This window comes from Brachyhypopomus gauderio, unplaced genomic scaffold (genome assembly GCF_052324685.1).
Source record: "Brachyhypopomus gauderio isolate BG-103 unplaced genomic scaffold, BGAUD_0.2 sc533, whole genome shotgun sequence".
NCBI lineage: Eukaryota > Metazoa > Chordata > Actinopteri > Gymnotiformes > Hypopomidae > Brachyhypopomus > Brachyhypopomus gauderio.
In genome coordinates this window covers 1-17,442 of record NW_027507354.1, presented here as the reverse complement: position 1 = coordinate 17,442, position 17,442 = coordinate 1, and the positions used below count along the sequence as shown (strand labels likewise).

At 37.2% G+C, this 17,442-nt stretch overlaps 1 protein-coding gene across 6 annotated transcripts; it reads left to right on the top strand.

Moving 5' to 3' along the window:
* The first annotated feature begins 1,713 nt into the window (after positions 1–1,713).
* Positions 1,714–15,387, top strand: LOC143506829 (uncharacterized). 6 transcript variants are annotated; one of them, XM_076996440.1, is made up of 7 exons: positions 4,660–4,797; positions 5,322–5,591; positions 12,035–12,239; positions 12,764–13,803; positions 13,891–13,960; positions 14,613–14,775; positions 14,880–15,387. In XM_076996440.1, the coding sequence occupies exons 2-7, from the start codon at positions 5,430–5,432 to the stop codon at positions 15,040–15,042; spliced, it is 1,803 nt and encodes a 600-aa protein (XP_076852555.1). In that variant the 5' UTR covers positions 4,660–4,797; positions 5,322–5,429; the 3' UTR covers positions 15,043–15,387. The 6 variants fall into 6 exon arrangements, with proteins under 6 accessions (XP_076852557.1, XP_076852559.1, XP_076852556.1 ...); XM_076996439.1 differs by having other exon boundaries at positions 14,607–14,775; XM_076996442.1 differs by lacking the exons at positions 12,764–13,803; positions 13,891–13,960; positions 14,613–14,775; positions 14,880–15,387 and adding exons at positions 6,449–6,518; positions 7,165–7,333; positions 7,438–7,600 and having other exon boundaries at positions 1,714–4,797; positions 5,322–6,361; positions 12,035–12,169.
* Positions 15,388–17,442: the final 2,055 nt, after the last annotated feature.

The following is a 17,442-nucleotide window of genomic DNA, read 5'->3' as shown; positions in this document are numbered from 1 at the left end:
CAAGATAACGAATGTATAATGACAAATCAGAAGATACAACCCCTTCAAAAAGGTCGTGACCAAGACATGGAGGTAACCCTGGCTGACAGACATGAAAATAGCTTAGTTGATTAAACACAGAATCAAATTTGACACCACCACTGGAACTCAAAGCTGCATTATCACTCAGAGACTGGAGGTGGTCTCTATGTAACTGCACTGTTCGCTTAACGCCTTTGAAAAGGGGATCTGCTTGAAAAGTTGCTCTGTCAATGGTACAATACCTACAGAAGTATTCACTCTTACTAAAATTTTCTATGAATCCTCCTATATTATGTGCACCTGGATTGTCCCCAACAATGGAACACAATATTCCCTTGCAAACCTGTCCATCAGGAAAAGCAATGCCACCCATCTCTAGATCTTTAAGACCTTTTATCAAGGGACCCAAGACTTTCTCTTGACCAAAATGCTTGAAATCCTGCTCTCTGCAAAGTAGAACAAGCTGCAGTTGGTCAATGCTTGATCTATGATGTGGTGCAATATCTGCAAGAGTAGCATACACACAAAGTATTTTGTGTTTCTTCTTCCCAGATCCCAGAGGGTTGGCTACTTCTAAGGCATCCTGATATAGGATCAATCCAAATGAATTCTCTGCATGAAACAACACATTTTCTGACAAGTGTTTTCCATCCCAAACATCCTGAAGGATATCTTTAGCTTGGAATGATGTGGACACTTGTTTATGATGTTCCCTAATTGAGTCAATCTGAAATAGAGACTTGATCGTTTCTTTAATTGGAACATACTGTGCAAAACATTCTTTGCCTGCCTTATTCTGCCCCAGACAAATTGGAATTGGTTCAATGTAATTGAAATTATTTTTGAAAACTGTTTTCCTTCTCTGGTTAGTTTTCAGGGTGTGAGAATTGCATCTTCGAAAGAGATCTTCATTTTTTAATACATCAATAACGGCACTTATGTCTGCTTCATGAACCCCAAGTGTAGCCAGCCTCTCTTTCAGTTTGAAAAGTAAATGTGACTGGCTTATATCATGTATTTCTTGCAGATGTTCAACAATTGTTTGCACTGTAAAAAATTCCTGTAAAAAAACAGCTAAATTACAACAGTAAAATGCTGTTTTTTGTAAAATATGTTAATACTGTAAAAAAACAGCTAAATTACAACAGTAAAATGCTGTTTTTTGTAAAATACGGTAATACTGTGAAAAGGAAATAGTTATTTACAGTATTACCGTATGCTAAAAAGAAGTAAATCATTTTACGGTACAGAACAGTATTTTCTCAAAGCCGCCTTCAGCTCCGCCCACATTCAGATGCTGCCGTTGTAAAAAAGCCCTGAGGATTACTCTTCCCGGGTGTATCATTAACAAGGTAAGCTGCCTCAGTCAAACAAAGTGGTGTTTTGTTCTGTGGACTTTCAGATTGATTAACAGATTAGATGTCTAACTCTACACCATTAAGTTTTAGCTAGCATTGAATGTGAGAGCTGTCTGGTTCGCTACAGCTAATATTTATTTAGTAACCTAAATCAACATGTTAGCCTATATGTTAACTTAGTTAGTACAATTTTTTTTTCATTAATTGCTTAACTATCATTTGAAGCTGCCTTTGTATTTATTCCCCTGTGGTTTATTATTATGAAGGTAATTTTTACCATATTGCGAGAATTTTTATTTGCTCCCTAGTAGCTTGATAGTGCAAGTGCAACCAGAAGGGTTGCTCACTTTGATAAATTGCTTTTGTTTGGCCTTGTGGGAGTCATTAATCATTGAAAGAATTTTTTTTTAATTGCACAAGTAGAACAGGTTGGTCTTAAATGTTAGCCCACATAATTAATTGCTGCTAATAGTGACACAAACTAATATTAATGTAGTAATTATTCATGTCTTCTACTTCTAAAGCATTCTTGGAGTTTTTATTTGGATGCATGACATCCGAATTTTAAAATGATTTGCCAGGTTTGTGGACATGAAGCTAGAACGGTTGTTGCACATGTTCGGCACATGCGAATTCACAGGCATGTAGCCAATATAGCCTTTAAGTGTGGTTTTTCAGATTGTAAAAGAACCTTCCAAAAATTTTCAGCATTTAAAACTCACACATATCGACATAAACGAAACTCTGGAATTACATCTAGGCTATTTGCCATATTAGACTTGACTTGTCATGTTGATTTATGTGATATCAGGTGTGAAAATTTGAAGAGCTTTTTTGCTCATTTGAAAACGCACATTAGGGAGGGAAAAGAAGTGTCTTGTCCATTTCAACAGTGTAACAGAAAGTTTGCAGTTGTGTCTACCTTTACTTCTCACATATCTAGGAAGCACAAAGATCATGGGGAACAAAACCTTGTTAACTCCATTGTAAACCCTGACTGCCCCTTTGTTGCAGAACAGTCTGATATGCAGATAGGTGCTCCTCCTCATTTTGAGGAAAGTACTGAAGAGGTCTGCCCAGAAATCATTGATGAACCTCTGTTCTTGAGATGTCTAGCCCAGTTTTACCTAAAACTTCAGGCCAAATGTCTGCTTCCATCCACCACTATACAAACAATTGTTGAACATCTGCAAGAAATACATGATATAAGCCAGTCACATTTACTTTTCAAACTGAAAGAGAGGCTGGCTACACTTGGGGTTCATGAAGCAGACATAAGTGCCGTTATTGATGTATTAAAAAATGAAGATCTCTTTCGAAGATGCAATTCTCACACCCTGAAAACTAACCAGAGAAGGAAAACAGTTTTCAAAAATAATTTCAATTACATTGAACCAATTCCAATTTGTCTGGGGCAGAATAAGGCAGGCAAAGAATGTTTTGCACAGTATGTTCCAATTAAAGAAACGATCAAGTCTCTATTTCAGATTGACTCAATTAGGGAACATCATAAACAAGTGTCCACATCATTCCAAGCTAAAGATATCCTTCAGGATGTTTGGGATGGAAAACACTTGTCAGAAAATGTGTTGTTTCATGCAGAGAATTCATTTGGATTGATCCTATATCAGGATGCCTTAGAAGTAGCCAACCCTCTGGGATCTGGGAAGAAGAAACACAAAATACTTTGTGTGTATGCTACTCTTGCAGATATTGCACCACATCATAGATCAAGCATTGACCAACTGCAGCTTGTTCTACTTTGCAGAGAGCAGGATTTCAAGCATTTTGGTCAAGAGAAAGTCTTGGGTCCCTTGATAAAAGGTCTTAAAGATCTAGAGATGGGTGGCATTGCTTTTCCTGATGGACAGGTTTGCAAGGGAATATTGTGTTCCATTGTTGGGGACAATCCAGGTGCACATAATATAGGAGGATTCATAGAAAATTTTAGTAAGAGTGAATACTTCTGTAGGTATTGTACCATTGACAGAGCAACTTTTCAAGCAGATCCCCTTTTCAAAGGCGTTAAGCGAACAGTGCAGTTACATAGAGACCACCTCCAGTCTCTGAGTGATAATGCAGCTTTGAGTTCCAGTGGTGGTGTCAAATTTGATTCTGTGTTTAATCAACTAAGCTATTTTCATGTCTGTCAGCCAGGGTTACCTCCATGTCTTGGTCACGACCTTTTTGAAGGGGTTGTATCTTCTGATTTGTCATTATACATTCGTTATCTTGTAACAGTGGACAAGCAATTCACATATAGGGAACTGAATCAACGGATAAATCAATTCAAGTACTTGGGTAATGATGGTAACAACAAACCCAGTGAGGTTAGTGCAGGGGGAGAAAAGCTATCTGGCCATGCTGCACAAAACTGGTGTTTACTCAGGATGCTGCCAGTCTTAATCAGAGACAAAATCAGTAATCCAAGTGAGAGTGAAATATGGAGGCTGATTTTGCAGCTAAGAGAGATTGTTGAGCTCATATGTGCACCAGCTATTTTTACTGGTCAAGTAGCCTATTTAGGAGTTCTAATGGAGGAATATCTGTATTCTCGAAGGCAAGCCTTTCCTACTCAACCACTAAAACCCAAGCATCATTACCTTAGTCATTATCCTGAGCTGATCATTCACTTTGGGCCTCTCATACGTCTATGGACTCTAAGATTTGAGAGCAAACATACATATTTTAAGCAATGTGCCAGAAAATTGCACAACTTTAAAAATCTTTGTGGAACCCTAGCAGAGAGACATCAGCTGTTGCAGGCATTTCTTTATGCTGGAAATTTTTTTCCAGCAGATGTTGCTGTGGTCAAAAGCGCAGAGTTTTTTTTAGGTGACTATAATGATGAGATTAGACAAGCAGTTTCGCATCTCAACTTTGAGTCTCTCAACACTGAGATAGCACATGAAGTTACAGTGAAGGGCACAAAATACAAAAAGAACATGTACATCTTGATTGGTGAACAAGAAGACCTTGTAGTGGGAAAAATTAAAGTAATTCTCGTTCATGAGGGTTTAGAAATACATTTTATTACAGAGGAGCGTCAGGCTGTGCGTCTTCCTGACATGGGTGCTTATAGTCTTAAACCATTAGGGAAAATGTGCTGTGTTAACCACAAGAATCTGCTAGATTACTACCCCTTGCCTGAGTACATGGTGTGGGGCATGCCATTACTAATTCTTCACCATACCTTTCTGTCCTTGTACAAAGATGTCCCTCTTGATTGAAGACATAAAGGCCATCATTCTCAAGGCTTTGCCCAATATTTCTGAAGAAACTTGTGGACAGCTGATCTCTATACTTCAGAATTGTGGAGTAGAAAATAAAGACGACCTACGATATGTACAACAAGAAGATATTTGTGAAGTCTTGCCAGTAATTCAACTCAGGAAACTACTAGAGGCCTTCAAATTGGGTAATGTAGACCTTAATATATCATAAGGGTGGATCAGTGGTTTTCAGTTCTGTTCTAGACTACACTGACTACAAAGATGGTTCCTGAATTGTTCTGTAATAAAATGAATGGTTCTATGTAGAACATTTCATGCTTAAATTGTTGTTTGCATTACAAAATGGTTCTTCATATTGATGGGGAATGTGTTTTATGTAGTTCCACCTTTTGAAAATGGCTCCGAATATAGCACCAAACAGTTATCATCTATGCACTGGCTTGCACATTTTGGAGATTCCTCTGCTTGAACCACAAATTATTTAACTAATTACCATATTAACATGCTGTTTGACTTTAAATGGGTGTGATCAAGCAAGCAAAAATACTTTTAACTATTAAATACTATAAAAACTACTTCAACCACGATTGACAACCACATAATTTATGTCTTTTTGCTTATTGTTTATCTAATGACATATTTGTAGTAAAGAAAATTTTAATTAAATGTAAATTAAACTTCTACCTTTATTTATTTTGTTGCCTTTCAGAGGCAGAGACCCTCACTTTGAATATGGAAGTAATATCAAGCCATTCACCACTCTCCAGCCCAACAGCATGTTCTAATCCATCACTGCATTCAGATTCTTTTCTTTCGCATGGATATGAAGAGTCAAGCTCACCCTCCACATCACTGTCTTCAGAAACAGACAGCAGAAGCCCAAATACCAGACCATTACACATTGCAAAGACATGGCCTGAAAGATTTCAAGTCCCATGGGAGAAAATGCCGCCAGAAATACAAACAGCAATTTCCTCTGGTAAGAGACCTAAACCTCCAGAACGCCGTCAGATGGTCAGAATTCTTGTAAGTGAGATGCGCAAGTTTGAGTTGTGCCCTACACGAGCACAGTGTCTCACTGTCTGTAGAAACATTATTAGGCAGTATCCTAATAGTTTTGCAGACATGTTTCCTGATGGTTCAGTAATGGCTGGAGGTTATACATCACTGCTTATACAAGTCAAGACACGTATTGAGAATCTGAACCGTGAGAGTAACATACGCCATAGAGCCTCAGCATCAAACACTGGAGGTAAGATGAGGCCGACTGACACTTATGGTTGTGTGAGATTTCAGCCTCAATTCCCGCCTGAAGAAACAGAGGAAACAGTGGAGGCAAAACGTCAAAGATTACAGGAGATTTATAGTCAGGAGGGAATGGGTGGAGTAGAGAAATCTGAAGTAAAAAATCTAATGGAGACTACATTCTGTCTTCTGCGTCAGCATCTAAATACAGCACCACCACCTTCAGTCCAAGACTTGAGAAGCCAGTGGCCTTACCTCTTTAATCAGAAGTCAATCTTCTGCCATTTTCAGATGCTCACTGAGATTAATGTGTTGCGAGCTTTGGAGATTTCCATGGCAGAATGTGGAGGACCGATTACAGAATACTTTAAATCAAAATCTAAAGATGCAAATGTAAAAGCTGTCCTCTCGAAAACTGAAGATGTCGAGGAACCAATCCGTGTTGTACAGCTACTTATGACACACTTTCAAGAGAATACCAGTGGGCTCATTTTTCATGCAGATGTGAGTTTACTTTTTGTTTTCTTTTGTTAGAATTTGTGTTTAATCTCGGTGTTATACTTAGGATATGAATCTTTTCATTTTCTTCAGACCAGTGCCACTGCAGCAGATGTTGAGAGGACTCTAACACTCCCTGCAAGTCCTCGTCTGATACTTCTTGGTATGTATATCTGTGTATGACTTTTGCATATTACTTTTATTCAGCAAAGCAATGTTATCAATACTTTAGTCAAATTAAGTAATTGGAGAAAAATTATATTTTTAATGCAAAATACTTCGTCAAGTAACTTTTGCACAGTCAGACTCACTCAGAGTCACAATCTCTCACTTAACTTACTCTCACTTGCACTCACACACACTCATTCTCACTCATATTCAGTCTCACGCATACTCATCCACTTAACTAACTCTCACCTTCACTCACTCACTCTCACACACTCACTTACCCTAACTGACTTTTAAACTCCAACCTAAAAAATTCACAATGAAGCCAGACTAGTCAAGTAGAGCATGGCATGCCCTTTTCCAATGAGCCCTGGATTGCATTAACCTTCAGCAAACCGGAGGTATGACCCTGAAAACACCACGCTTCTCAAGACTTTCTTTTTTGTTAGTGTCATATTCTCATGACCAGTAGCAGTAAAATCAACTAGTTGACTATTTTGTGTAACCCCTAACTCACACTCCAACACACACACACACATACTCACTGTTTAGCAGGCTAAATCCACAAGGAGTGCTGATGCTTTGCTTTGCTTTAATAACATGTGTCATTGTTAGTTAAAACAATGTTTTTTTTATGCAAGGAACAGACCAGGTCATTCAAGGCTGGATGATTAGTCTTGAGGGTCATGTCATTTGTGAGGGCATCCTACCTGCATTCTTGACTGGGCTTGCAACTTTGTTTGCAATGTACTACGTGTTCAACTTGCAGTACCAGGAGGAGGCATCTTGTACTTTGGAGTTCATTCAGAGGTAAGACATTTTGTGTCTTATATCTGTATTTGTGCGTGCTTCATTTCCCAAATCACTCTGAAAGTCACCAACCAATTATTATTTTTATACTGTTGTCTCTCCAGGCGCTTTGTTGGGATAAATCCAGAGAGGGGTTCAAAGACTAGCCGGGGCAAGGTGGTCTCAAAGAGGACCGGTAGACTTGTGAACAAGAAATCTTTCACAGTAAATCCTCGTGTCTCCACACTCCTAAAGAATCTCATGGACTTTCAGTGGGACTTCATTTAGGCAAGCAATTTTTCACACTCGCACTAATGCATTCACTAGTAGTGTGTGCAGATAGAGGAAATTTTACCAGTTTTGGGCTGTTTAATTTAATTTTGTTTTGTTTTTAAATTTATTTTATTATTAGCACATTTAATTTTTTAAAGGAACATTTTAGTTTAATTTTACTGGCCTCTCCCAGAAAAATAAGTCCTTTAATCATTGTTTTTTTTTTTTTTTTGAGTTTGAAAATGAGACGGGATCGATTGCCAGATTATTCAGACAATTCACTGAATTGAGTTTGAATTCACAGAATTTGTTCTGAGGTTGTGATTGTTATCATTTTGTTTAATAAATAATATACTTGAACATTTTTATGCTGGACTTATTTTTGGTCAGTTTAGTTTATTTTTTAGAAATCTAATTTGTATGTCAGTGAAGTAATTTCACAGATTACTTACTTAAATTGGACAGCTGTCATGGGGAAAATTTTTATTTATTCAGAATACAGTATACAGACACTAAAATGACAGTCAATTTCATGGTATGTTAATACAATGGTAAAAATCTGTAATTCAGAATATAGTATAGAAACTGTAAAATTACAGTAAAGAGCTGGAAACCCTGCTGCCAGTATTTTACTGTATTTACTGAAATTCACGGTATTTTAATGTATTTTATACAACAGTAAGAAACTGTAATTTAAAATACAGTACAGAAGCTGTAAAAATTACAGTATAGAGCTGGAAACACAGCTGCCAGTATTTTACCGTATTTACAGAAATTCACGGTATTTTAATGTATTTTCATACAACAGTAAGAAACTGTAATTTAAAATACAGTACAGAAGCTGTAAAAATTACAGTAAATAGCTGGAAACCCTGCTGCCAGTATTTTACTGTAATATTACGGGTAAATTTTTTACAGTGTGTATAGTGGTGGATGGAAGCAGACATTTGGCCTGAAGTTTTAGGTAAAACTGGGCTAGACATCTCAAGAACAGAGGTTCATCAATGATTTCTGGGCAGACCTCTTCAGTACTTTCCTCAAAATGAGGAGGAGCACCTATCTGCATATCAGACTGTTCTGCAACAAAGGGGCAGTCAGGGTTTACAATGGAGTTAACAAGGTTTTGTTCCCCATGATCTTTGTGCTTCCTAGATATGTGAGAAGTAAAGGTAGACACAACTGCAAACTTTCTGTTACACTGTTGAAATGGACAAGACACTTCTTTTCCCTCCCTAATGTGCGTTTTCAAATGAGCAAAAAAGCTCTTCAAATTTTCACACCTGATATCACATAAATCAACATGACAAGTCAAGTCTAATATGGCAAATAGCCTAGATGTAATTCCAGAGTTTCGTTTATGTCGATATGTGTGAGTTTTAAATGCTGAAAATTTTTGGAAGGTTCTTTTACAATCTGAAAAACCACACTTAAAGGCTATATTGGCTACATGCCTGTGAATTCGCATGTGCCGAACATGTGCAACAACCGTTCTAGCTTCATGTCCACAAACCTGGCAAATCATTTTAAAATTCGGATGTCATGCATCCAAATAAAAACTCCAAGAATGCTTTAGAAGTAGAAGACATGAATAATTACTACATTAATATTAGTTTGTGTCACTATTAGCAGCAATTAATTATGTGGGCTAACATTTAAGACCAACCTGTTCTACTTGTGCAATTAAAAAAAAATTCTTTCAATGATTAATGACTCCCACAAGGCCAAACAAAAGCAATTTATCAAAGTGAGCAACCCTTCTGGTTGCACTTGCACTATCAAGCTACTAGGGAGCAAATAAAAATTCTCGCAATATGGTAAAAATTACCTTCATAATAATAAACCACAGGGGAATAAATACAAAGGCAGCTTCAAATGATAGTTAAGCAATTAATGAAAAAAAAAATTGTACTAACTAAGTTAACATATAGGCTAACATGTTGATTTAGGTTACTAAATAAATATTAGCTGTAGCGAACCAGACAGCTCTCACATTCAATGCTAGCTAAAACTTAATGGTGTAGAGTTAGACATCTAATCTGTTAATCAATCTGAAAGTCCACAGAACAAAACACCACTTTGTTTGACTGAGGCAGCTTACCTTGTTAATGATACACCCGGGAAGAGTAATCCTCAGGGCTTTTTTACAACGGCAGCATCTGAATGTGGGCGGAGCTGAAGGCGGCTTTGAGAAAATACTGTTCTGTACCGTAAAATGATTTACTTCTTTTTAGCATACGGTAATACTGTAAATAACTATTTCCTTTTCACAGTATTACCGTATTTTACAAAAAACAGCATTTTACTGTTGTAATTTAGCTGTTTTTTTACAGTATTAACATATTTTACAAAAAACAGCATTTTACTGTTGTAATTTAGCTGTTTTTTTACAGGAATTTTTTACAGTGCAAACAATTGTTGAACATCTGCAAGAAATACATGATATAAGCCAGTCACATTTACTTTTCAAACTGAAAGAGAGGCTGGCTACACTTGGGGTTCATGAAGCAGACATAAGTGCCGTTATTGATGTATTAAAAAATGAAGATCTCTTTCGAAGATGCAATTCTCACACCCTGAAAACTAACCAGAGAAGGAAAACAGTTTTCAAAAATAATTTCAATTACATTGAACCAATTCCAATTTGTCTGGGGCAGAATAAGGCAGGCAAAGAATGTTTTGCACAGTATGTTCCAATTAAAGAAACGATCAAGTCTCTATTTCAGATTGACTCAATTAGGGAACATCATAAACAAGTGTCCACATCATTCCAAGCTAAAGATATCCTTCAGGATGTTTGGGATGGAAAACACTTGTCAGAAAATGTGTTGTTTCATGCAGAGAATTCATTTGGATTGATCCTATATCAGGATGCCTTAGAAGTAGCCAACCCTCTGGGATCTGGGAAGAAGAAACACAAAATACTTTGTGTGTATGCTACTCTTGCAGATATTGCACCACATCATAGATCAAGCATTGACCAACTGCAGCTTGTTCTACTTTGCAGAGAGCAGGATTTCAAGCATTTTGGTCAAGAGAAAGTCTTGGGTCCCTTGATAAAAGGTCTTAAAGATCTAGAGATGGGTGGCATTGCTTTTCCTGATGGACAGGTTTGCAAGGGAATATTGTGTTCCATTGTTGGGGACAATCCAGGTGCACATAATATAGGAGGATTCATAGAAAATTTTAGTAAGAGTGAATACTTCTGTAGGTATTGTACCATTGACAGAGCAACTTTTCAAGCAGATCCCCTTTTCAAAGGCGTTAAGCGAACAGTGCAGTTACATAGAGACCACCTCCAGTCTCTGAGTGATAATGCAGCTTTGAGTTCCAGTGGTGGTGTCAAATTTGATTCTGTGTTTAATCAACTAAGCTATTTTCATGTCTGTCAGCCAGGGTTACCTCCATGTCTTGGTCACGACCTTTTTGAAGGGGTTGTATCTTCTGATTTGTCATTATACATTCGTTATCTTGTAACAGTGGACAAGCAATTCACATATAGGGAACTGAATCAACGGATAAATCAATTCAAGTACTTGGGTAATGATGGTAACAACAAACCCAGTGAGGTTAGTGCAGGGGGAGAAAAGCTATCTGGCCATGCTGCACAAAACTGGTGTTTACTCAGGATGCTGCCAGTCTTAATCAGAGACAAAATCAGTAATCCAAGTGAGAGTGAAATATGGAGGCTGATTTTGCAGCTAAGAGAGATTGTTGAGCTCATATGTGCACCAGCTATTTTTACTGGTCAAGTAGCCTATTTAGGAGTTCTAATGGAGGAATATCTGTATTCTCGAAGGCAAGCCTTTCCTACTCAACCACTAAAACCCAAGCATCATTACCTTAGTCATTATCCTGAGCTGATCATTCACTTTGGGCCTCTCATACGTCTATGGACTCTAAGATTTGAGAGCAAACATACATATTTTAAGCAATGTGCCAGAAAATTGCACAACTTTAAAAATCTTTGTGGAACCCTAGCAGAGAGACATCAGCTGTTGCAGGCATTTCTTTATGCTGGAAATTTTTTTCCAGCAGATGTTGCTGTGGTCAAAAGCGCAGAGTTTTTTTTAGGTGACTATAATGATGAGATTAGACAAGCAGTTTCGCATCTCAACTTTGAGTCTCTCAACACTGAGATAGCACATGAAGTTACAGTGAAGGGCACAAAATACAAAAAGAACATGTACATCTTGATTGGTGAACAAGAAGACCTTGTAGTGGGAAAAATTAAAGTAATTCTCGTTCATGAGGGTTTAGAAATACATTTTATTACAGAGGAGCGTCAGGCTGTGCGTCTTCCTGACATGGGTGCTTATAGTCTTAAACCATTAGGGAAAATGTGCTGTGTTAACCACAAGAATCTGCTAGATTACTACCCCTTGCCTGAGTACATGGTGTGGGGCATGCCATTACTAATTCTTCACCATACCTTTCTGTCCTTGTACAAAGATGTCCCTCTTGATTGAAGACATAAAGGCCATCATTCTCAAGGCTTTGCCCAATATTTCTGAAGAAACTTGTGGACAGCTGATCTCTATACTTCAGAATTGTGGAGTAGAAAATAAAGACGACCTACGATATGTACAACAAGAAGATATTTGTGAAGTCTTGCCAGTAATTCAACTCAGGAAACTACTAGAGGCCTTCAAATTGGGTAATGTAGACCTTAATATATCATAAGGGTGGATCAGTGGTTTTCAGTTCTGTTCTAGACTACACTGACTACAAAGATGGTTCCTGAATTGTTCTGTAATAAAATGAATGGTTCTATGTAGAACATTTCATGCTTAAATTGTTGTTTGCATTACAAAATGGTTCTTCATATTGATGGGGAATGTGTTTTATGTAGTTCCACCTTTTGAAAATGGCTCCGAATATAGCACCAAACAGTTATCATCTATGCACTGGCTTGCACATTTTGGAGATTCCTCTGCTTGAACCACAAATTATTTAACTAATTACCATATTAACATGCTGTTTGACTTTAAATGGGTGTGATCAAGCAAGCAAAAATACTTTTAACTATTAAATACTATAAAAACTACTTCAACCACGATTGACAACCACATAATTTATGTCTTTTTGCTTATTGTTTATCTAATGACATATTTGTAGTAAAGAAAATTTTAATTAAATGTAAATTAAACTTCTACCTTTATTTATTTTGTTGCCTTTCAGAGGCAGAGACCCTCACTTTGAATATGGAAGTAATATCAAGCCATTCACCACTCTCCAGCCCAACAGCATGTTCTAATCCATCACTGCATTCAGATTCTTTTCTTTCGCATGGATATGAAGAGTCAAGCTCACCCTCCACATCACTGTCTTCAGAAACAGACAGCAGAAGCCCAAATACCAGACCATTACACATTGCAAAGACATGGCCTGAAAGATTTCAAGTCCCATGGGAGAAAATGCCGCCAGAAATACAAACAGCAATTTCCTCTGGTAAGAGACCTAAACCTCCAGAACGCCGTCAGATGGTCAGAATTCTTGTAAGTGAGATGCGCAAGTTTGAGTTGTGCCCTACACGAGCACAGTGTCTCACTGTCTGTAGAAACATTATTAGGCAGTATCCTAATAGTTTTGCAGACATGTTTCCTGATGGTTCAGTAATGGCTGGAGGTTATACATCACTGCTTATACAAGTCAAGACACGTATTGAGAATCTGAACCGTGAGAGTAACATACGCCATAGAGCCTCAGCATCAAACACTGGAGGTAAGATGAGGCCGACTGACACTTATGGTTGTGTGAGATTTCAGCCTCAATTCCCGCCTGAAGAAACAGAGGAAACAGTGGAGGCAAAACGTCAAAGATTACAGGAGATTTATAGTCAGGAGGGAATGGGTGGAGTAGAGAAATCTGAAGTAAAAAATCTAATGGAGACTACATTCTGTCTTCTGCGTCAGCATCTAAATACAGCACCACCACCTTCAGTCCAAGACTTGAGAAGCCAGTGGCCTTACCTCTTTAATCAGAAGTCAATCTTCTGCCATTTTCAGATGCTCACTGAGATTAATGTGTTGCGAGCTTTGGAGATTTCCATGGCAGAATGTGGAGGACCGATTACAGAATACTTTAAATCAAAATCTAAAGATGCAAATGTAAAAGCTGTCCTCTCGAAAACTGAAGATGTCGAGGAACCAATCCGTGTTGTACAGCTACTTATGACACACTTTCAAGAGAATACCAGTGGGCTCATTTTTCATGCAGATGTGAGTTTACTTTTTGTTTTCTTTTGTTAGAATTTGTGTTTAATCTCGGTGTTATACTTAGGATATGAATCTTTTCATTTTCTTCAGACCAGTGCCACTGCAGCAGATGTTGAGAGGACTCTAACACTCCCTGCAAGTCCTCGTCTGATACTTCTTGGTATGTATATCTGTGTATGACTTTTGCATATTACTTTTATTCAGCAAAGCAATGTTATCAATACTTTAGTCAAATTAAGTAATTGGAGAAAAATTATATTTTTAATGCAAAATACTTCGTCAAGTAACTTTTGCACAGTCAGACTCACTCAGAGTCACAATCTCTCACTTAACTTACTCTCACTTGCACTCACACACACTCATTCTCACTCATATTCAGTCTCACGCATACTCATCCACTTAACTAACTCTCACCTTCACTCACTCACTCTCACACACTCACTTACCCTAACTGACTTTTAAACTCCAACCTAAAAAATTCACAATGAAGCCAGACTAGTCAAGTAGAGCATGGCATGCCCTTTTCCAATGAGCCCTGGATTGCATTAACCTTCAGCAAACCGGAGGTATGACCCTGAAAACACCACGCTTCTCAAGACTTTCTTTTTTGTTAGTGTCATATTCTCATGACCAGTAGCAGTAAAATCAACTAGTTGACTATTTTGTGTAACCCCTAACTCACACTCCAACACACACACACACATACTCACTGTTTAGCAGGCTAAATCCACAAGGAGTGCTGATGCTTTGCTTTGCTTTAATAACATGTGTCATTGTTAGTTAAAACAATGTTTTTTTTATGCAAGGAACAGACCAGGTCATTCAAGGCTGGATGATTAGTCTTGAGGGTCATGTCATTTGTGAGGGCATCCTACCTGCATTCTTGACTGGGCTTGCAACTTTGTTTGCAATGTACTACGTGTTCAACTTGCAGTACCAGGAGGAGGCATCTTGTACTTTGGAGTTCATTCAGAGGTAAGACATTTTGTGTCTTATATCTGTATTTGTGCGTGCTTCATTTCCCAAATCACTCTGAAAGTCACCAACCAATTATTATTTTTATACTGTTGTCTCTCCAGGCGCTTTGTTGGGATAAATCCAGAGAGGGGTTCAAAGACTAGCCGGGGCAAGGTGGTCTCAAAGAGGACCGGTAGACTTGTGAACAAGAAATCTTTCACAGTAAATCCTCGTGTCTCCACACTCCTAAAGAATCTCATGGACTTTCAGTGGGACTTCATTTAGGCAAGCAATTTTTCACACTCGCACTAATGCATTCACTAGTAGTGTGTGCAGATAGAGGAAATTTTACCAGTTTTGGGCTGTTTAATTTAATTTTGTTTTGTTTTTAAATTTATTTTATTATTAGCACATTTAATTTTTTAAAGGAACATTTTAGTTTAATTTTACTGGCCTCTCCCAGAAAAATAAGTCCTTTAATCATTGTTTTTTTTTTTTTTTTGAGTTTGAAAATGAGACGGGATCGATTGCCAGATTATTCAGACAATTCACTGAATTGAGTTTGAATTCACAGAATTTGTTCTGAGGTTGTGATTGTTATCATTTTGTTTAATAAATAATATACTTGAACATTTTTATGCTGGACTTATTTTTGGTCAGTTTAGTTTATTTTTTAGAAATCTAATTTGTATGTCAGTGAAGTAATTTCACAGATTACTTACTTAAATTGGACAGCTGTCATGGGGAAAATTTTTATTTATTCAGAATACAGTATACAGACACTAAAATGACAGTCAATTTCATGGTATGTTAATACAATGGTAAAAATCTGTAATTCAGAATATAGTATAGAAACTGTAAAATTACAGTAAAGAGCTGGAAACCCTGCTGCCAGTATTTTACTGTATTTACTGAAATTCACGGTATTTTAATGTATTTTATACAACAGTAAGAAACTGTAATTTAAAATACAGTACAGAAGCTGTAAAAATTACAGTATAGAGCTGGAAACACAGCTGCCAGTATTTTACCGTATTTACAGAAATTCACGGTATTTTAATGTATTTTCATACAACAGTAAGAAACTGTAATTTAAAATACAGTACAGAAGCTGTAAAAATTACAGTAAATAGCTGGAAACCCTGCTGCCAGTATTTTACTGTAATATTACGGGTAAATTTTTTACAGTGTGTATAGTGGTGGATGGAAGCAGACATTTGGCCTGAAGTTTTAGGTAAAACTGGGCTAGACATCTCAAGAACAGAGGTTCATCAATGATTTCTGGGCAGACCTCTTCAGTACTTTCCTCAAAATGAGGAGGAGCACCTATCTGCATATCAGACTGTTCTGCAACAAAGGGGCAGTCAGGGTTTACAATGGAGTTAACAAGGTTTTGTTCCCCATGATCTTTGTGCTTCCTAGATATGTGAGAAGTAAAGGTAGACACAACTGCAAACTTTCTGTTACACTGTTGAAATGGACAAGACACTTCTTTTCCCTCCCTAATGTGCGTTTTCAAATGAGCAAAAAAGCTCTTCAAATTTTCACACCTGATATCACATAAATCAACATGACAAGTCAAGTCTAATATGGCAAATAGCCTAGATGTAATTCCAGAGTTTCGTTTATGTCGATATGTGTGAGTTTTAAATGCTGAAAATTTTTGGAAGGTTCTTTTACAATCTGAAAAACCACACTTAAAGGCTATATTGGCTACATGCCTGTGAATTCGCATGTGCCGAACATGTGCAACAACCGTTCTAGCTTCATGTCCACAAACCTGGCAAATCATTTTAAAATTCGGATGTCATGCATCCAAATAAAAACTCCAAGAATGCTTTAGAAGTAGAAGACATGAATAATTACTACATTAATATTAGTTTGTGTCACTATTAGCAGCAATTAATTATGTGGGCTAACATTTAAGACCAACCTGTTCTACTTGTGCAATTAAAAAAAAATTCTTTCAATGATTAATGACTCCCACAAGGCCAAACAAAAGCAATTTATCAAAGTGAGCAACCCTTCTGGTTGCACTTGCACTATCAAGCTACTAGGGAGCAAATAAAAATTCTCGCAATATGGTAAAAATTACCTTCATAATAATAAACCACAGGGGAATAAATACAAAGGCAGCTTCAAATGATAGTTAAGCAATTAATGAAAAAAAAAATTGTACTAAGTTAACATATAGGCTAACATGTTGATTTAGGTTACTAAATAAATATTAGCTGTAGCGAACCAGACAGCTCTCACATTCAATGCTAGCTAAAACTTAATGGTGTAGAGTTAGACATCTAATCTGTTAATCAATCTGAAAGTCCACAGAACAAAACACCACTTTGTTTGACTGAGGCAGCTTACCTTGTTAATGATACACCCGGGAAGAGTAATCCTCAGGGCTTTTTTACAACGGCAGCATCTGAATGTGGGCGGAGCTGAAGGCGGCTTTGAGAAAATACTGTTCTGTACCGTAAAATGATTTACTTCTTTTTAGCCATACGGTAATACTGTAAATAACTATTTCCTTTTCACAGTATTACCGTATTTTACAAAAAACAGCATTTTACTGTTGTAATTTAGCTGTTTTTTTACAGTATTAACATATTTTACAAAAAACAGCATTTTACTGTTGTAATTTAGCTGTTTTTTTACAGGAATTTTTTACAGTGCAAACAATTGTTG